The 20,561-nt window shown below is 53.8% G+C and overlaps 2 protein-coding genes across 7 annotated transcripts; one reads left to right on the plus strand and one right to left on the minus strand.

Moving 5' to 3' along the window:
- Window positions 1-3,153: 3,153 nt before the first annotated feature.
- On the minus strand, window positions 3,154-11,299 carry TST (thiosulfate sulfurtransferase). Of its 4 annotated transcripts, none has more exons than XM_069581164.1 (3): window positions 11,134-11,299; window positions 9,250-9,865; window positions 3,154-3,621 (listed from the first exon to the last, which is right to left on the minus strand). In XM_069581164.1, exons 2-3 carry the CDS (start codon window positions 9,842-9,844, stop codon window positions 3,323-3,325), a joined length of 894 nt encoding a protein of 297 aa, XP_069437265.1. In that variant the 5' UTR covers window positions 9,845-9,865; window positions 11,134-11,299; the 3' UTR covers window positions 3,154-3,322. The 4 variants fall into 4 exon arrangements, with proteins under 4 accessions (XP_069437265.1, XP_069437264.1, XP_069437262.1 ...); XM_069581163.1 differs by having other exon boundaries at window positions 11,034-11,190; XM_069581161.1 differs by having other exon boundaries at window positions 10,534-11,147.
- Window positions 10,072-20,036, plus strand: MPST (mercaptopyruvate sulfurtransferase). Of its 3 annotated transcripts, none has more exons than XM_069581165.1 (3): window positions 10,072-11,374; window positions 15,888-16,509; window positions 19,473-20,036. In XM_069581165.1, exons 2-3 carry the CDS (start codon window positions 15,915-15,917, stop codon window positions 19,769-19,771), a joined length of 894 nt encoding a protein of 297 aa, XP_069437266.1. In that variant the 5' UTR covers window positions 10,072-11,374; window positions 15,888-15,914; the 3' UTR covers window positions 19,772-20,036. The 3 variants fall into 3 exon arrangements, with proteins under 3 accessions (XP_069437266.1, XP_069437268.1, XP_069437269.1); XM_069581167.1 differs by having other exon boundaries at window positions 10,091-10,912; XM_069581168.1 differs by having other exon boundaries at window positions 10,824-11,008.
- Window positions 20,037-20,561: the final 525 nt, after the last annotated feature.

Here is a 20,561-nt window from a genome sequence, read left to right on the forward strand (position 1 = left end):
CCAGCAAATTGGTCTCTGCCAAAAAACTCAGAGAGGTTAAGAACCAGATGAATTGTATTCTCTAGAAAAATCACCCCAAACAAAATACCCTATTAATTTTGACTTATTGTTTGGTGATTGTGCAGCTTCTGGTATGACTCTTAACGACCCTTAGCCCCCTGGTATTCATACACTGTGTTTCCCCTCAACCCTTGAGTCTGGGTTGGACCTAGTGACTTGCTTCCTTAAAAAAAAAAAAAAAAATTTCTTTTTTGGTCTCATTGCATCATGCGAAATCTTGCGTTGCAGCAAATGGACTCTAGCTATGGCTCACGGGCTTGGTTGCTCTAAGGCATGTGGTATCTTAGTTCCCCAACCAGGGATGGAAGTTATGTCCCCTGTACTGCAAGGCAGTTAACCACTGAACCACCAGGGAAGTCCTGGAAAGGATGCTTGTCATCAGAAGCTGGAGGGTGGGCTGAGGCGGACCATGACTTCTGTCTTGTTCACAATCTCTCTCACTCTTCTTGGCTCTTCTTGTGCTGATGGAAGCAGCTTCTGTGTTGTGAGCTGCCTTCTGGACAAGCCCCCACGGCAAAGAACTGAGGGCCTGTGGCCACCAGCTCAAGAAGAAATGTGACTCTCAGTTCAACAATCTGAGGGACTGAGTCTTACCTTGGGCATGCTCACGGAAAGCGGTCCTTCACTAACTGTCCTTTGAGATGAGACAGAAGCCCTGGCCAATACTTTGATCATCGTCTGTGAGAGATCCTGAGACAGATGGCCCATCGAAACTCACCTGCATTCCTGACCCACAGAAACTATGAGGTAATAAATGTGGTCTGAAGTCACTCAGTTTGGGGGTGATTTGTCATACAGCAGGAGATGACAAATGCAGCTCATGTGTTAAGTATTCCCCCATCTAGGAGACTAGCCTCTTTTCACGAGGACTCACAACTGGAGAAACTGAGGCTCAGGAAAGAAATAGGACCTCTCGCAGGTGGTGCTGAAACCAAGCCCCACTTCTGTCTCCTTTGAGTTTTCTTTCTGCTCCTGTCCCTGTTCCCCATCCCCACCCCACCCCCCGCCCCCAATATGCCCACTGGAGCTCCCCATCAGCTCCAGGGACACCCCCAGTCCAGAGTGGCCTGGACTGGTTTGAACAGAAGTATAGGCTCACTGCCAGTTTCTGACCTGGAGAGAAAGATCCCAAGAGACGTTGGTCAAGGAGGGAGGGAAAGTAGATCCCTTGCAGTCTGGGAGCTCCACTCACAAGCAGCTCTGCATAAAGAGAAAGAAGATGAAGCCCCATGTCCTGGCAGACTCCCGGCCCATTTCAGGGTCCCTGCCTCACCTGTCCACTCTCTCTCATAACGTCAGAAAACATGTGAACTGCCCTGGTTTGTTCACTCTGAGGCCCAGGAGTACAGATCTGTGCTGCACAACTGCTGCTGGAGACCAGTGGATAGTTGCTGGGGAGCAGCCCACCCCTGTCCATTGGAGTTGCCATGGTGATCACTGTACACAGGGCTCTGTTACCTCAGAGGGCTGATAAGCCCACCCTGGGGAACAGAGGCCAAGGAGAGCCAGAACTGAGGGGGCAGCAGGGCCCTTCAGGCATTGCTCACTCTCTCATCCACTCAAAATGTCCCAAGTATTCACCATGGGTTTGGTTGAATGCTAGGCACAGAGGGCTCAGATGCCATCAAGTGTGAAGGATGTTCTTGGGATTACAAATTTGTTAAGAAGAGAGGGTAATTAGTTTTATCTAGGGAAAAAGAGGTGGGGCTCACAGAAGGGCCATTTGAGCTGGGTCTTGACGTATGCATAGGAGTTTAACAGTTAGAAGAGACTAGACTATTAAAGGCCCAGGTGTGATTTTGAGCGTAAATTAGGTTAAGGGGAGTAGGGAGGGAAGAGAAAGATGTACCTGGAGCTGTCTGAGCTGGTTTCAAAGGGATGAGGGATCAGAGCAAAATGAGAGCAGGGGTGGAACAGTGAGGATCTACTCTCTTCCCATTAAACCCCAAGGTTACTTTCTTCCCTTGCAGCTTTCTTATTCCCACTGCCAGAGCTCTGAGACCTTCTCCCTGGGACTGAATCTGTTTCTCTGGTTCCTCCCCCCATCACTCCTCAAAAGGTCTTATTCTGAGCCAGGAAAGACACCCAAGGTAGAGACCACCTTCCTTTGGCCTACCTACTTTTTAAAAATTTTTCTTTATACTATGATATAATTAATTTATCATGTGTTAGTTTCAGGTGTACTGCAAAGTGATTTAGTTATACATATATTCATCCTTTTTTCAGATTCCTTTCCCACATAAGTTATTAAAGAATATTGAGGAGAGTTCCCTGTGATATACAAGTCCTTGTTGATTACCTATTTTATATTAAGAGGTCAGTATATGTTAATTCCAAACTACTAATTTGTCCCTCCCTCCCCCACCCCCAACCTTTCCCCTTTGGTAACCATAAATTTGTTTTGGAAGACCGTGAGTCTGTTTTTGTTTTATAAGTAACTTCACTTGTATTATCTTTTTGGATTCCGCATGTAAGTGATATCATGCGATGTTTCTCTTTCTCGGACTTACCTCACTTGGTATGGTAATCTCCAGGCCCTCCATGTTGCTGCAAATGGCATTATTCCATCCTTTTTTATGGCTGAGTAATATTCCACTGGACATATAATATGTACATCTTTTGTATCCTTTCATCTGCTGATGGGCATTTAGGTTACTTTCATGTCTTGCTTATTGTAAAGCATGCTGCAGTGAAGATCGGGTTCACTGAGCATCATCTGATCATCACCACTTCTGAAAGGCCCCAGGGCCTGTGGGACATCTCCCTGAACACTCATTTCAAGTGAAAGACCAGTTGTCTTCTCTTCTACCCTCTTCTCCCAGAGGGCTGGACCCACAGCAGGAAGGGGTGGCCCCCAGCAAGCCTGGGTCTCACCCTCTTTCTGGCTTACTGATGCCCTTTCCAGGTAAGGGCCTGGTGTGCTCCATCTGACAGGCATCAACAGGCAACTTCTCTTGCCAAAGCTAAATAATAAAGTGGTATCCCCAGTGTGGGGGCTGCTGTGAAGTTTCCTTCCTTGGTAGGTTCTAAGGAATTTGAAAGAGAAGAAAGTAAGGGCAAGGATGGAACCAGGGAGAAAGAGGCACACACAGATACTTGAAAAGGCCAAGTTTATTCCAGTGTTGTTGGGGAAAGGAGCACTCTACACATTAATTCTAAAAACTTGTCCATTTCCTTGGCTGAGGAGGCAAAGATTAGCTGGAGGCCATGCCAGATAACTCTACCAGCAGGAGTTGTGGGCAAGGGGAGAAGAGGCCACCACTCAGGCCTTCCCACCTTTCCCCTGGGACACCCGGGTCTCCGGCGGGGCCCGGTGGAACCACTCAAACCAGGAGCCATCGTAGATGGCCACGTCAGGCTTGCCACAGAGGTAAGCAGCTAGGGCAATGTGGCAGGCGGTGACACCCTTCCGGCATGTGGCGATGAGGGGCTTTGCGAGGTCCACCTTCTTGGCCTCGAACATGGCACGGAGCTCCTCTGGGCTCTTTTCAAAGCCATCCTCTGTCAGGAATTCCATGAAAGGCATGTTGACCGAGCCTCGGATGTGGCCTGAGTCCAGTCCTGGGTGAAGACAGAGGACAGGACAGGGTTAGGAGCAGCACAGGGGGTGGTGAGTGAGCCTGGAGGTTGGAATCAACCATGGTTATGAGGATAGAGAGCTTTGCAAACAAAAAATAACATCCTTGCCTTTCTCAGAGCTCAGTTTATTCTAGCCCTGGCTACATCCAATGCTCATGACCACCACCCACACCCCCCATCAAATCCACCTGATATAGGTATGTTCTACCTGCTTGAGAGAAGAGGGAGGAGTCTCGGCTCTACCATCTACTGACCTTTACCTTAGGCAAACTGCTTCACCTCTCTGAACCTCAGTTTTCTCATCTGTCAAATGGGCTCAGTGTTACATTCCTATGTTATAGGGCTGTGGAGAAGAGCAAATGGGATGAGGAATGCAAATGCTATGGGGAGTACTAATTGCTAAGAACATTGGGTGAAGGGGAGACACAGACCACGCTCTCAGGGAGATTACAGTCTAGCAAGGAAGATAGAGGTTAAATACAGAACCACGAACTAAATATAAATAGAACTAAATATAATGTTGCCCTATTTTACAGATGAGTACACTGAGGCTTGGGAAAAGGCAATGGCACCCCACTCCAGTACTCTTGCCTGGAAAATCCCATGGACGGAGGAGCCTGGTGGGCTGCAGTCCATGGAGTCGCTAAAAGTAGGACATGACTGAGCGATTTCACTTTCACTTTTCACTTTCATGCATTGGAGAAGGAAATGGCAACCCACTCCAGTGTTCTTGCCTGGAGAATCCCAGGGATGGGGGAGCCTGGCGGGCTGCCGTCTATGGGGTCGCACAGAGTCGGACACGACTGAAGCGACTTAGCAGCAACACTGAGACTTGACAAAGTGAAAAGACTAGCCTGAGGCAACCCAGCGAGGTAAAGGCAGGGCCAGGATTGTGCCGAGTCCCCTGATTATCTTGTCAAGCCCACAGTGTGTAAAGAGCATGTGATCTATTATTAGATGGAAGTTCAAATCCCAGCTCTGCCACTTACTGAGGGGTGACCTTAAGCAGAGGAGAGGCCGCACCTCTCTGAGCCTCAGTGTCCCCATGGGTAATGTGGGAAGGGCTGCTGTAAAGGGTAAAGCACCGACTACCTCAATCGGCCCACCACCCTCAGTGCTGCTGCTTCTCCATCACCTTCCCACCTACCCTGGGGGGCAGGTGAGAGTGGGGGCCCTGTGGTCCCTCGAGGACCTTCCTAGCAACCCTGAGAGGCTTTGACAGAAGCGGAATGGGGTTTTAGGCTAGCTCCAGGGTCCATTCCAGAAACTTCTCTACACCTAGTTAGGCCCCTCGGCCAAGTCTGGGCTTCAGAATAGCTGTCATGTGGGGCAAATGGAACTGAGCCATGGCTGAGCTGGTGCCATGTGCAAGGCCAAGGCCAAGGTCCAGCCTCCAGCATGGCCTTGGTCACTCCTCTTCCTCAAGTGCCCCACACCGTGGCCCACTGGGAGTGGGGCCTCTTTGTCTCCCAAAGCCCCTGCTTAACCCAGACTGTGGGGCAGGACCAGGTGGGCAGCAGTGTGAGAGAGAGTGTGCCCAGGGTAACCAGGGCACATCCTGGGACAGTGTGAAGGCAGCTGTGCTCTGTATGTCTGAGGCTCAGTTTTCCACCTGGGAAATAGGGAGATAACCACACCTATCTCACAGGCTTGTGGGGAAGTCAGCTTCAGCAGATAAAAGCCCTTAACAACCTGGGCACCCAGGAGGTGGGCAATCATGCCAAAAGTGTCCCATTCTCCTCACCTCAAGGCCAAAGAGAATTTGAAATGCACTGGCCCAGTCAAGAGCTCCTTTGATTGACTATAGATATCCTGGCTTATTAAATTATAGTGATTTATGGGTTGAGTATTCTTGCCTGGGAAATTCCAAGGACAGAGGAGCCTGGAGGGCTACAGTAAATGGGGTTGCAGAGTCACGACTGAGCGACTAACACTTTATTCCTGTTGTTATTTCATCCTTTTGTCTGGAAATTTTGATCTGAGATCTGATGTGAACTGACCCTACCAATGGGGAAAAATTGGTCTGTTGGCTTCAAGGGTGTTCTTTTCCAAGAAACCAACTTAAAATGTCTCAGGGAGCTCCCTGGTAGCCTAATGGTTAGGATTCTGGGCTTTACTTGCTGGGGCACTGGTCAGGGAACTTAAATCCCATGCAGGCACAAGAGAAAAAAAGGTTCAGTACCCAGGCAAGTGGGCTGAAGTGCATTTTTTAAAAAAACAGCATTTATTGAGTCCTGAATGCTGTTTTGTGTCTTTCCATCCATCCCTGATGAAACAGCTTTATTGCTTTTTTCTAAAAACAGAAAAGGCACCTCTTCTGAGTAACAAAGTGGTGGTAGTGGGTGTTCTATAGATTCTGGCCCTTCCCACCCTGGGCAAGCCTCAGGGGTTGGAGGCCCTCCCTTTCTGCCAACCAGGGCCTGTCCGAGGAATTGAAATGAGCAGAAACTGGCCGCCTGCGTAGGGGGAGGGCTGGGATGAACTTGGCTGGAGAACCTCGGAGACCAGCCAACTAGGGGAAAGGCACTTTGTACCCAGGGGCAAGGACTCCTGCTGTTCCTCCAGGCCCAGCATCAGCTGCAGGCTTGTGGCTCTCCTCTCCCCAGCCACCATGCCAAACCTCTGGCATCAGGCACCCAGACGGCTTATCGAAGAAATTTTCCTGTGTCCTCGCATGACCATACAGATGGGCCTCCTGGCACTAACAGGGGGCTCAGGCTCAGAGAGGTGAGGTGACCTGCCCCATGACGCACAGCACAGGTGTGATGTGCACTCAGTTGTGTCCGGCCTCAAAGCCTGTGCACGCTGACTACCCTGAGCCTTCCTAGAAAGAGCGGCTGAGGCAGACCGAGATGACCTCTCATGGTGACCAGTTCAGAGGTCTGGGACTTGGTATTCCAACTTTGGCCAAGAAGAGGTAGTCGAGTTGGCAAGTTAGCATCCCGCAGGTCACTGATAGGTGTGGGCTTTCAAGGCCAGGAAAACCTGAGTAGCTCTTTCTTGCTTTCCTCCTAAAGACATCAAGGAACCCAGTGCAGGCAGCCCCCAGCCCTGCCTGCTGGGAGTCAACTTGGCACCCCCTACCCCTTCCTACCCCAGTCCACAGCCCTGGGAAGTCACAGGACCCCATGAAGCAATCTGAAGCAACGCTTCAGAACTGTGACCACACCATGCTTGTTGACACAGCAGTGGCCTTGGGAAATAACCCCACTTTGATCCTGTGACTGGGATTGAGTTTTGGCCTCAGTGTCTCGCTGCAGAAGTTTCTGCTTCCTTTCCCTACCTGCCAAGTGGGACCACTTGGAACCCCCTTCTGCCTCCCCTGCTTGGCTGCTGTAGTTGCCCAGGGGAGAATGTACATAAAGGGTCCTGCAAATAACAGTAAACATTAAGAGGTCAATATTCTCCCTCTTGACCCTCATGGACCCCACTTCCAAGCAGAGGGGAGGAAAAGAGAATAAGGTTTATAAAGATACTGAGTTGGATCAACTCCCACCTCTTTCTCTCCCTTTCCCTAAGGCTTCTCCTACAAGGTGAGCAATGGTGTTCAATAGGAGGGTTCAGAGGTGAAGGGAGAGACCTGAGGCCACACCTAGTATGTAAACTCAGGTCTGTCTGACTCTTACTTTTCTCCTCTTACAAACAGGACCAAAGGCACTGGGAGCACCCAACTGAGGCCAGGTGGGAGGTTGCTTGCCTGAAATGGGCAGAAAGTGGCTGTGGGGTTTTTAAGGCCCTGCTTCCAGCTCCTCTTGGGGATTATTCCTTCCAGGGACACCCAGGGCCTGCCACCCATACTCCTTTGGGTGTTATATCTGGATGGCTGAGCCCACAGGGTGCCTCCCTGATCCCATGAGCTTAGCAGAGCCTTACGTGCCTAATGTCTTGTATAGGAGGCCAGCAAACCCTCTTAGGCTTTACAGACAGCCCCAGGCTTTGCAGTGTTCTTCATCCTTCTCAAAGTACCTTTCCAGCCATTGCTGTGTTTGATAAATACATGGCCAGGTGGGTAGGGCTGGCATTACTCTTTTCATTTTATAAGGGAACACAGAGAGGCTGAGCAATGAACTGATTGAGGTCCCAGTATAAAGGAGGAGTAGGATTCAAACTGGGGCCTGTGCTCCCTGGTCTCCAGATGGGAACTGGAGAGGAGAAGCTGGCTACAAGAGAGGAGCCAGGGACTTTAGAATCAGGGGCTTGCAGGAGGTCCTACCTGCAGCAGCTGGCTTTTCCCCCCTCTGAGACTTAGTTTCCTCATCTCTAAAATGGGAGAATGGAGGCTGAATCTGGCATCTCTATGCCCTCTGCTCATTTATTCTGTTTGCTTCAGGGCAAGCTGGGGGATAGCTAGAGAAACAATTTCACCTCTCCTCCCTGCAGTGGCATCTCAAGTGCCAAGGAGTGGAAGGTGCCTTGAACCAAGGCCAGGAGGGGGCTGCAGGAGCTGGTGCCAGGAGCTAAACAAACTTGAACCTTCAACTTCAGACCTTCATAGAGCAAGCCAGACAGGAAAAACACAGTCCTGGAGAAAGCCACGGCGGGGAGGGCAGAGTCCTGTGCCTTCCTAGTTCTGCCTCCAACTACCCAAGTGGCCTTGACCCACCCCTTCCTCTGTGTACCACAGCCTCCCCTCTGACCAGAGAGGTGACCTTTCATACCCTGCAGTTCTAAGAATGTTGGAATGGCTTTCACAATGCTCTCCACAGAGGCACAGAAAGGAACAGACTTTTCAACAAGTTAGTCCAAATGTTGCACAGGAGGTGGATTCCACAGAGGTTTCCTGAGGACAGTGGTGCAGCCCACCCACCCCACCCGCCCCACGCAGCCATCCTGCACCCTGAGAGCAGTGAGGTCCTGGCCACTGGAGGTGTCCAGGAGAGGTGATGGCAAGACCTCTGTGGTCCTGTTAGGAGGTTCTAGAATGCAGTTCTGAGACTCCCCTCATCCCAACTTCCACCAGTGTAGAACCCTCCCTCCTTGTCTACAGAAGGGGACTCATGAGCCATATCCTTGGAGATGCCTAGCGGAGGGGCTCCCTGCTGGCCCTGGGAGGTGAGGGTGGGGCAGGATGGTGGTGCATCGTGGTTTGAAACTAGGCAGCACTGGGTTCAAATCTGGACTCTGCCACTGAATTGAGCAAGCAACCTAAGGAAGGCCAGGGGATCTGGGAGAGCTGGAGGAGGGAGGGGGTGCTGGGGAACAGCACTGTTCATGTTGCTAAGAATTTCTGAAGAATTTGAGGGGTCCTGAGGAGACTTCTGTACAGTGATGCTTGTGCGGCTCATGGACTCTATTGAGCATGGTGGGGAGCTAGTGAGTGGGCATGGATGCGGGTGGATATGTTGTCAGTTACCTCTACTGATGCCACTCCACACAGATGCTCGGTTGTGCCTTAGCATGTGGCTACGGGAAGGCATGTGTCTGTTCCTGTGCATCACAGCTGGAAAAACCTTTAGGTTGGGCTCTCCCCTTTCATTTTACAGATGGAAAGACTGGGGCCCTCCTCGTGGCTGCTGAGGGCAAAACCTAGAGAGGGTCCCAGACATCCTACTCCCCATCTCTCCGTGAGCATTGCTCCCCAGAGACCATCCCCCCCACGGGGACACCTACCTACTGCATCTGGCTCCGGCTGTGTGCCCAGGTACCGCCCTTGGGCCCGTGAATCCACCAGCTGGAACCTCTTTGATTCGAGGTTCTCCAGCACCTGCTCGTAGGTCTTGAGCAGGGAGCGGTTCAGCGTGGCTTTGAAGATGGCTGGCTCTGGGCGCGAGGGCTCCGATGTCACCGGATGGCCTTCCTTCAGCCAGTTCCGGAAGCCACCATTGAGCACGGACACAGTGCGGTGGCCAAACACACGGAACATCCACCAGACCCGCGGCGCATAGAAGCTGCCCAGGTCGTCACCATCGTACACCACCACATGCGTGTCGTTGCTGATGCCCAGGCTGCCCACGTAGTCGGCGAAGCCCGCCTCGCTGGGCAGCATCATCTCGTAAGGCGAGGCCTTGTCCCGACACTGCTCTATGTCAAAAAAGGAGGCGCCGGGCACATGGCGCTCCAGGTATTCCTTTCGGGCCTCGCGGGTGCCCGGCGAGTACCAGGACGCATCCAGCACCCGAAGGCCAGGGCCCAGCTTCCCAGCCCGGACGGACTCCGCCAGCCACTTGGTGGAGACCAGCGCCCGGTAGAGCACCTGCTGAACCATGGTGTCAGCTCTCCGTGTCACCTGGCGCGGGTGGGAACCAGGAAAGAGATCGGCGTGAGGACTGTTCGTGCAGTGGGCTGGGGCCTGGGAGGAGGAGCTTTTTCCCCACTGCACTCCCCAGGTGTGTCGTGTTTATGGCAACCCGGCAGGGTTGGGTTGTGCAGTGAATTAGGTTTGCAGATTCCTTAGGGAAAGCCTGGTTCCGCCGCTTCCTGCGCCCCCCGCCCGCGCAGAAGTGGGTGGAGCGAGAGGGCTGGGGATCGCGGAGCTGGCTGGTAGGGTGTCCGGCCCTAGAAGCTACTATACTCTCCCTCAGGATCCTCCAGGAGCAGCAAAAATATGTCCAAGATGGGAGGAGAATGCATCTTGGGCTTAGAGACCCCTTCCTGGGAGCGTAGGGGAGTGGGCACATGGGGAACTGTCCGCTGGAGGCCTGCAGCCGCCCTCACCCGCGCCTCTCGCCTTGCAAACCTTCCTGCAGTCTCTCAGCAACCTGGGGTCGCCCGCCTCCTAAATGCCCGCGTCCGGCCCAGCTCGGTGTCCTCTGCCCGAGTTGGGTCCAGGGTTCCAGGGGCACCCCCGCCCCGCTCTCGCCACCGGGACCCTCCCCAGGGTCGCAGGTGGTTTGGCCGGCGGCCCAATCCCGAGCGGCCCGGGCGCCTACCGCAGCCCCACCCCGCCGCACTCACTCGCCCTCGCCGCCGCCCTGGCGCTTGTCCCTGCCCGCTGGAGAAGTTGGCAGGTTCAAACCCGGAGCCCGCAACTCCCCGGCCGGCCTACACCATCGCGCGGCCACCCGCGGGGGGGATCGCGCGCCGCCCGCCACTCCATACGCCCCGGCCCCGCGCGGCGCCTGCCCTGGACCAGTCCCCGGGCTCTCGGCGCCTCTAGAACCCGCGGGGACCCAGGAGGAAACCGGACGGCGGGGGTGGCGGGGCGGCGCGGGGCGGGGCTCGGTGGCGTGGGCTTCCCCCCAAGGCCCGGCCAGTGGAAGGTGCCGGCAGCCGAGGCTCCCAGTGGCCCGGGCGGTGGGCTGTGCCGGAGTCTCCTCCCTTTGGCCCGCAGCAGGTTGGTGGCGGGAGCAGGGTACTGCTGAGGGCTCGGGGAGGGGGCTCTCTGCGCGAGGTCATGGCCGAACCCGGAAGCCAGGAGCCCGCGACTCCGGTAACTGCTGCGGCGTGGCTCTTGCCTTTCTTTACGGGGAGGCCGATCGTCGGGGTGCGCAGCTTGGGGCTCCCCCGAGGGGCCTGAGCAGAGCAAGGGGCCGTAGTCTAGGAGGGAAGACGCACCCCTTCCGTAGTCCAGGAGGGAAGGACGGCTGTCCGCGGCTGCTGGGGGGCGGCCTCCTGGGCGGGGGCGGGGTAAGTGGCAGGGGGAGGGGGTTGTCACCTGGTGACAGGGAGGAGGACTAATAAATCCTGACCGAGAGGCCAGGAAGAGGAGGCCAACTGACCCACAGGCTCCAGGAGGACGAACTGGCAAAGAACTTGCTGGAGTGAAACGAAACTAACATTTGTCAAGGCCTGCTTGGTGAGGCACTTTACTGGGGACTCCTACAGCTGTCACTTACTTCCCATAACAACCCTGGGAGTAGACCAGAAACTTCTTTAAAGACTTGGAAAAGAGTTGCCCAGGGGCTCGCGGTGACATTGAGGCCAGGCCATTTGTTAATCCTGGATCTGAAGCCCACATGGCAGAGGCTGCTTTTGTTTACTTGCTCATCCCTGAAGTCACATATTTTTTTAAAAAAAACTGCCTTTGTCCTTAACCTATTTCATTATAAGTGTATATAATTTAATTTTTAATAATGGCTGTGTTTAACAACCAGTTGGCTTAATATCTGAAAATCTAACAACTGCTTCTTGCAAGCTATTGGGACACCCCTACCAGCCCCTACTCAGTTTTTGTATATGCTATTATGTATGCTTGGAGTGCTTTTTTCATCCCCCTTGGAAAAAATTCTTTTTATGCTGAAACAATGATAGTCTCACAGAAAGTTGCAAAAATTCGTACTTTGGTAAGCATTTACCCAGGGAATTCTCTGATCTTTGTGCTTTGCAGTCAAGGGAGAGAGAGGGCCAGGAAGTACAAGACCAGGAAACCCTTGTAGAAGGTCGAGTCTGACTGGACCCTGCTATTCCAGGGCCCATCCCGGACGGCAGCCTGGCGCTTACGCCTCCCCTAGCACAGCGTGCACTCGGGAGACGGGCCTGGGCCTGTCCTGTTTGTCTGGGGGTCCTTGACTCCCGGAGCAGCCCCACCTACAGCCATCCAGGCCTGCCCAAGCACCTTGGAACCTGGTCCACACCCTTCAGTTACACACATGGCCTGCTCTCCCAAAACCTCCTCTACCTCCCACCATCCTTGAGGGGAACTGCCAGTCCAGCATAGGGAGTGTTTGTGTGTGTGTGTGTGTGTGTGTCAGGATGACCTCAGACCTCTGAAGTCCCCATTCTAGACTTGCTGACGATGGATCAGAGGCCACCCATGAGAGTAACTTTGAAGAAATAATGGGATTTTTATGAAGCTGTCTTTAATGATTATTAAACCAGCCATATGCAGGGCATTATGGTGGCACTTTGATGTTCACTGGGGCTTCCCTGCTGGCCCAGTCCATAAAGAATCTGCCTGCAATGCAGGAGACCTGGGTTTGATCCCTGGGTCAGGAAGATCCCCTGGAGAAGGAAATGGCAACCCACTCCATTATTCTTGCCTGGAGAATTCCATGGACAGAGAAGCCTGATGGCTAAAGTCCATGGGGCCACAAAGAGTCAAACATGACTGAGTGACTAACACTTGATGTTCATTTTTTAATTTTCACCATTAAGAGGTGAAGATTGGAAGCTCAATTATAAGAAATGGAAATGGTTGTGGGTCCCTCATGCCCGCCCAGCACACACCTGGTTAAGACGGGCATGGGACTGGCACTGACTTTGGAGGGGCTCTGGCTCCCAAGTCAGCATTCTTTCCACTCTAAATAGATCCCTGTGGAAAAAACCAGGAGCCTCAAGAATGAGGAGTGGGGAGGGGCTGCTGTGGTTCACCATGGGGTCTTCAGGTAGTTCAGTTCAGTTCATTTCAGTCGCTCAGTCGTATCCAGGTAGTTCAGTTCAGTTCATTTCAGTCGCTCAGTCATATCCGACTCTTTGCAACCCCGTGAACCCCAGCACGCCAGGCCTCCCTGTCCATCACCAATTTCTGGAGTTTACCCAAACTCATGTCCATTGAGTCAGTGATGCCATCTAACCATCTCATCCTGTCATCCTCTTCTCCTCCTGCCTTCAATCTTTCCCAACATCAGGGTCTTTTCAAATGAGTCAGCCCTTCACATCAGGTGGCCAAAATATTGTTGTTTCAGCTTCAACATCAGTCCTTCCACTGAACACCCAGGACTGATTTCCTTTAGGATGGACTGGTTGGATCTCCTTGCAGTCCAAGGAACTCTCAAGAGTCTTCTCCAACACCAAGTAGAGGCCTGCTGCATCCCTCAACATAACCTAGTGCAATGTAACCCACAGGCACTGCGATCACCCAGTAGCCAAAGCCTCTGGCAGCCTCACCCTGAACATGTCAAATCAGCTTGGATCTTCCCTTGCTCCCACCTTCACACCTCAGGCTGAGCTAGTGTGCCCCTCTGCTCCCACTGAACTCTGGACTTTCTACACTTATGTCGTGTCTCTTTTCTTTCTTTTTGGCAGCACTGGGTCTTGGTTGCTGCACACAGGTTTTCTCCAGTTGCAGCAAGCGGGGGCTGCTCTTTGTTGTGCTCAGGCTTCTCACCGTGGTGACCTCTCTTGTTGCGGAGCACCATCTCTGGGGCATGCAGGCTTCAGCGGATGCAGCACTCAGGGTCAGGAGTGTGGCTCCGGGGCTCTGGAGCACAGGCTCAGTAGTTGCGGTGCACCGGCTTAGCTGCCCCACAGCATGAGCATGTGGGTTTTCTCTAGACCTGGGATTGAACCCGTGTCCCCTGCATAAGCAGGCAGAGTCTTAACCACGGGACTGCCAGGGAAATCCTGCAATTACTTTCCTTGAGCAGGCCTGTGGCCGCCAACTCCCAGGGCCTGGTCATATGGGCAGCAGGGCTCCTAAAAGCCAGGCTGCACCGAGACTGAGGGAGAGACTGGGCGCCAGATATTAACACTGTGGACACACGAGGCCCTGGTCCTCATTGACGTTCAGGCTGGGGAACTTTAGCCTCAGAAGTTACAACCCAATTGTAAACCTTGAGGCTGCCCCTAACCAGCTCTGCGACTAGGGCAAGGCATTTTTATCTCTAACCACCAGTGGTCTCATTCAGAAACAGGCAGCCCCACCTAGTGACTGCTGAAGGCTGTGTTGCTTAGTACATGGCCTGCAGGGGCACTCCACAAAATGCTCCATTTTCTATCCACCCCCTTCCCCTTGGTGGCAGGGCTGCTTGGCATGGATGCAAGGTTGCACCCTGCACTGGTGGGTACACAGCCAAGGCGGTGGGTGGGGCTTACCTGTAGCTCGAACTCCACTCACCCAGCCACGCGCTCTGGTGGAGACTGCCTCTGCCTGGCAGAAGGGGCACCTTTCTCTAACCTGCCCAAAGGCACCTAGGGTGTCCACGCTTTGGAGCCTGGCCCTGGAAGGCTGTGAGCTGACTTGTCATGGTGGGCTGGTAAACTGCTATACTCAGAACTGCTGGCCTGCAAGGGAGAGAAGAGGGTGGGGAATGAGGCCCTAATCGCTGTTTCCAGAGAGGAAGAAAGTTAGCCGCTCAGTCGTGTCCAACTCTTTGTGATCCCATGGACTGTAGCCCACCAGATTCCTCTGTCTATGGAATTCTCCAGACAAGCATATTGGAGTGGGTTGACATTTCCTTCTCCAGAGGATCTTCCCCAGGAGATTGAACCCCAGTCTCCTGTAATGCAGGCCAGGAAAGCCCCAAGAGTGGAAACTCAGAGTGAAATCAGACTGCTGAACTGCCTGGCAGTTGCTGTGAAGCCTGGCACCACTACCACTTCTTAGCTGTTGACCCTTGGTCTTTAGTGCACTTCTGTGAACTTCAGTTTCCCCTCCAGGAAACAATGAGAAGAATACAAACCTTCTTGAGGTTACTCATGTAACAAATAATTGAGAGCCTACCCTGTGTCCTGTAGTGTTGTAAGGTGTTGTGAGGATTAAAGCACACATAGGGATGAGATGGTTGGATGGCATCACCAACTCAATGGACATGAGTTTGAGCAAGCTCTGAGAGTTGGTGATGGACAGGGAAGCCTGGCGTGCTGGAGTCCATGGGGTTGCAAAGAGTCGGACATGACTGAGTGAACTGAACTGAAGGAGGATTAATTTACTAATTCCAGTTGCTAGTCCTCTGAGGCTGTTTTATATAAATGTTTGATGAATGGGTGAATTCCACCAAGGATCTTGGTTGATTGCAAGCAAAGCTGAGCTGCACCTTAGGGAGGGGCTAAGACTTTGCCCCTACTTGCCTTAAAGTGCCAGGCCCTTGCGTTCTAAGTCACTTCAGTCCTGTCCGACTCTTCGACCCTATGTATGGACTGTAGTCCACCAGGCTCCTCTGTCCATGGGATTCTGCAGGCAAGAGTACTGGAGTGGGCTGCCATGCTCTTCTCCAGGGGATCTTGCCAAACTAGGGATAGAACTCAAGTCTGTTATGTCTCCTGCATTGGCAGATGGGTTCTTTACCACTAGGGCCACCTGGGAAGCCAGCAGGGCCTTCTCCTAATTGGGCTCTCTCCCTATGCACCCCACCTCAAGCAGTGGTGAGAGCTATTGCCTTGCCCCTTCTAAGTGGTCATGGTCATTCTGGTAATTGCTTGGTGTATATACCCAGGCTTAGCAGGGCAAGGGAGGGGAGGCTCCAGCGATCTAAGTCTGTATCTTGGGTTTACCACCTGGTTTTCCGGGTTCCCTGGACTCTGCCCTCCCTAGGCTCCACTGCGCTCTCCGGCCCTGGATCCCGCCCTTGCCCGAGGGGCACAGACGTTTCCTGCCCCTGGGCCACTGGCCTCTTCCTTAATAACCTCCTGACCTCCTCCTTGTTGCCCAGGCCTGCAGCCCCAGTGTCGCCGCCGCCATGGCCTCGAAGCAGCTCTTCCGTGCACTCGTGTCAGCACAGTGGGTGGCTGAGGCACTCCGGGCCCCACAGGCCGGGCAGCCCCTGCGGCTGCTCGATGCCTCGTGGTACCTGGCCAAGCTGGGCCGCGACGCGCGCCGCGAGTTCGAGGAGCGCCACATCCCGGGCGCCGCCTTCTTTGACATCGACCAGTGCAGCGACCGCACGTCGCCCTATGACCACATGCTGCCCAGCGCGGCACACTTCTCAGAGTACGCGGGCCGCCTGGGCGTGGGTGCCGCCACCCACGTGGTGGTCTACGACGCCAGCGATCAGGGCCTCTACGCGGCGCCGCGCGTCTGGTGGATGTTCCGCGTCTTCGGCCACCGCACGGTATCTCTGCTCGACGGTGGCCTCCGCAACTGGCTGCGCCAGGGCCTCCCGCTGAACTCAGGCAAGAGCCATCCGGAGCCGGCCGAGTTCCACGCAGTGCTGGACCCCGCCTACATCAAGACATACGAGGACATCAAGGAGAATCTTGAATCCCGGCGCTTCCAGGTGGTGGATGCCCGTGCCGCTGGCCGCTTCCGGGGCACGGAGCCTGAGCCCCGAGACGGTAACCAATGAGCAAGGCGCCCAGGAAGTCCCTGCCTGAGCACTTCCCTCGCCTCACTCTTGCCTTAAAGGGTGGGGTTGTGGGGTGCCAGCTGAGATTCACCCCACAGCGTGGGTGAAGACCCAGTTTCTAGTCGTCTCACTGGGCTTTATTCTAAAGTGGAGGCAATAATATTTGCCCTGCCTCCACCCCCAAACTAGTTGGAAACCCAGAATGCCCTGTATAAGTGTGAGACTCCAAACAGCCCCCTCCCAGTACTATGGATGGGGGTCACTGCCAAATGAGAGGAGGGGACAGGCCCAGTTGGGGGAAAGCCCCACACAGATGGTGCTTGATCAAGTCTACCACCATCTCTGAGGGTGATGGAGCCAGGAAAGAGGAGAGAGAAAGTGGAGAATAAAAGTCATCAGAGGGGCCAAAGGCTAGCAGAGACCAAGTACGGGGAGCCTCAAGTACGGGGAGAGACTGCTGCCCCAGATTGGAGCAGAAACTGAATAGAGGGTGGTTGCTGGCCTCAGCTGGGGCAGGGCCTCTCCCACATGGGCTGGGTTCCCCATGGAGTTCAACATCTGACTGCTTCCTGAGATCTGAGGAGAGGCAGCCATTCTAAAGCTTCACATCCCCTTCTGTAAGGAGCAGGGTTGGGAAGGGGTCCCCACAAAGCAGGTGGATCAGTAACCACTTTGGTGTGAGCTTTTTAATGATCTCGCAAGAGCACTTCCCCGGTGGTTGTTGTTTAGCCGGTGAGTCGTGTCTAACTCTCTTGTGACCCCATGGACTGTATAGCCCACCAGACTCCTCTGTCCCTGGAATTCTTCAGGCAAGAATATTGGAGGGGGTTTGCTGTTTCTTTCTTTCCCTGGTGGTCCAGTGGTTAAAAATCTGCCTTCCAATGCAGGGCACATGGGTTCCACCTCTAATTGGGGAACTAAGATCCCACATGCTGCAGCGCAACTAAGCCTGAGCCACAACTAGAGAGCCTGTTCTCTTGCAACAAGAGAAGCCTGTATGCTGCATGGAACACCCAGCACTGCCAAAAAAAAAGATCCCATGAGACGGGTGTTCTTCTCATACAGAAGGGGACATGGAGCCTTAGAAGGGCCTCCTTTTCCCAGATCTCAGGAGGCAGCCAGGCATTGAACTCCAGTGCAGTACCTTTAACTGCACTGAACAACCAGTAATCCCCCAGTTATTTCTCTCATGTCTGCTTTGAGGAGGGCTCAGGGAACTTGCCTCTTCCTCTGGGAAGCTCTCCCGGAATGCATCCCTCTACCCCTGAATCAAGGCTGGCTGGAACTTCTGTTTCTAGAGCAGCTTGGGCTCACCCTGTCCTAGCACTGTTAGGGTGATCTGAGGGCAAGGACCATGCTCCCAGTGCATCCTGAAGACTAACCCAGCAGCTGGATGGTGTCCAGAGAGGTCCCGACACAGGGAACCCTGCAGAGCTGTGTAGACATGACTGTGGGAAACTGCTGATGGCCACGCTTTTTTGAACCTAAGTTAGTGGCAGTTTGAGATGGTTCAGCCTAATAGGAATACCACCTTGAACCTGTGGGACCCTTCAGCTTAGCCCCTGGGTGGAGGTGGGGGTGATGGAGCAATGTAGGGCAGAAAGCCAGAGCCAGACCTGGGTTCAGAGCTCTCCCCGGGTTGCACTAGCTGTGTGACACCTGGCAGGTCACCTGGTCTATGAACTGCAGCTTCTGTGTGGTCAAGTCAGAGCAGAACATGGAGCTTAAAGGATGCAGTGAGGGTTAAATGAGAGCATGAAGTGTGTTAAGTGTGTTAAGCACTTAGCTCCGTGTTTGCACATACAGGATGCACTTGAGAAATGGGAAGTGGGATAATTAACGTGTGCTTCCCTGGCTGTGGGTCCTTACAGGGGTGCTTAATTCTTACCTCCATGTGCTTGCTCATTCGTGAAATGGAAGATAAGGATAAACGCCCAGCCGGCCTGTTGTCAAGGTGAACGAGCTGATGTGTGTACAGGCTCCAGCTAAATCAGTGGAAAATATCAGTGTCCCCATTGTCCCCCCTCCACAGCCTGAGACCTGGCCTGCTTGATGCCCTCTGCCTGGGATGCTCTCAACTTCTACCACCCAGACCCTTCAACCTGGTTAAATCTTATTCCGCCTTCAGGGCTTACTCAGAGAAGCTTTCCTGCCCCTCCCCCTCCCAGGCAGTGGGTCCTGCTTGGCAGCACAGGCTCTGGGGCCTCTCTGCTCCGACTAACTTGGGCCAGTCTGTTCCATGTGCCTCTATCTCCTCGTCTGTACAAAAAGGAGAAGAGTAATTGCTTTCCCGTAGTATTAGAGCAAGGATTAAAGGTAGCAATACAACTGAGGGGCTCCTAGCACAAAGTAAACCCTCAGTAAGGTCAGCTACAGTGATTCCTGTTACTGTGTTTTACTGTTATTTACGATATGCAGTATATCCCCATGCCACCCAAGAGGGCCTTTTAGTAACACCCATCATCCCTGGAGAAGGAAATGGCAACCCACTCCAGTATTCTTGCCTGGAGAATCCTATGGACAGAGAAGCCTGGTGGGCTACAGTCCATGGGGTTGCAGAGAGTTGGACGTGACTGAAGCTACTGAGCATGCACACACGCAAAATAACGAGTATGCCAGCATGCATTTACCAAGAACTTCCTCTAATTGTCAGCACAGTCAGTCTTCAGGAAACCTGGGGCAGAGGTGCTTCTGTGGAGTCTGAGTCCCGGGTTCGGGTTCCAGGCAATTCACTAGATGCGTGACACTGGACAGTAGCGAACCTCAGCATCTCCTATAAAACAGATTCCTGTAGACAGTGGCTGCCTGGGTTTCCTGCTTGTGCGGACTACCTGAGATGATGCTTAGAGAGGGTAGCGGCGTGGCTGCATGGAACGTTCTCAGTCCTGCAGGGGCCATTCCTACCACCCTTGTGCAAACGTTTGTTCCCTGCCTCCTGCTCTCCTGTTGCAGGCATCGAGCCCGGCCACATCCCCGGCACCATCAACATCCCATTCACAGACTTCCTGACTGAGGACGGGCTGGAGAAGAGCCCCGAGGAGATCCGCTGCCTCTTCCAGGACAAGAAGGTGGACCTGTCCCTGCCCCTGGTGGCCACGTGCGGTTCCGGCGTCACAGCCTGCCACGTGGCCCTGGGGGCCTACCTCTGCGGCAAGCCGGATGTACCCATCTACGACGGCTCCTGGGTGGAGTGGTACATGCGCGCCCAACCTGAGGACATCATCTCCGAGGGCCGGGGGAAGACCCACTGAGGCGTGGTGGGACACAGGAAGCTCGGGTGACACCCAGCCACCAGCGATACCCAGCCTGGTGGTTCCGACTTGGCTTTGACCAGGATAGTATTTCTTCCTCCAACTCAGGTGGTACATGGGGTGACACCCCAGAGGCCAGGAACTCTGTGGACTTGTAGGCTCCCAGTGGAGGCAGCAGGCACAGGGGGAGGGGAGCTGCCCTCATGGTGCTGAACTGGAGCCCTACTTCCCTTCTGTTGAAGAAATAAAACAGTCAAGTGCTAAACCCTTCTGACTGCAGGGCTGCCTCTGTTCTCCTCCACTCCTGGGCTGACGGCTCCAACATGCCCAGCTCGGGAGCTCCGGGGAGCCAGGGCGTCTTGAGGACCGTGTCCCTTCTGCTTTCTGAGGCCCCAGAGGCCTTCCAGTCCTGAGACCGAATGTCTCCCTGACAGCTGTCTTCTACTTCTTTTGCTGCATGAATGAATGTGTTAGGCACTCAGTAGTGTCTGACTCTCTGCAACCTCATGGACTGTAGCCTGCCAGACTCCTCTATCCATGGAATTCCCCAGGCAAGAAAACTGGAGTGGGCAGCCATTGCCCTCTCCGGGGGATCTTTGCTGGGGTCTCCCTTCTGGCTACTGGGTTATTTAAGGTGAATCTGCTGTGCTATGTCTGGAGTCCCACCCAAAGCCAGCCCCTCCCCATGGGTAAGTAATACATTTCATTTCAAGACAGGAGGCTGTACCACACCAAGGAGGCCCATTCTAGCCCATCCAGAATGTTTTAGAGAAGTGCAGAGTTTAGTCAA

The sequence above is a fragment of the Ovis canadensis genome, chromosome 3, assembly GCF_042477335.2.
Source record: "Ovis canadensis isolate MfBH-ARS-UI-01 breed Bighorn chromosome 3, ARS-UI_OviCan_v2, whole genome shotgun sequence".
In the NCBI taxonomy this organism is placed as follows: Eukaryota; Metazoa; Chordata; class Mammalia; order Artiodactyla; family Bovidae; genus Ovis; species Ovis canadensis.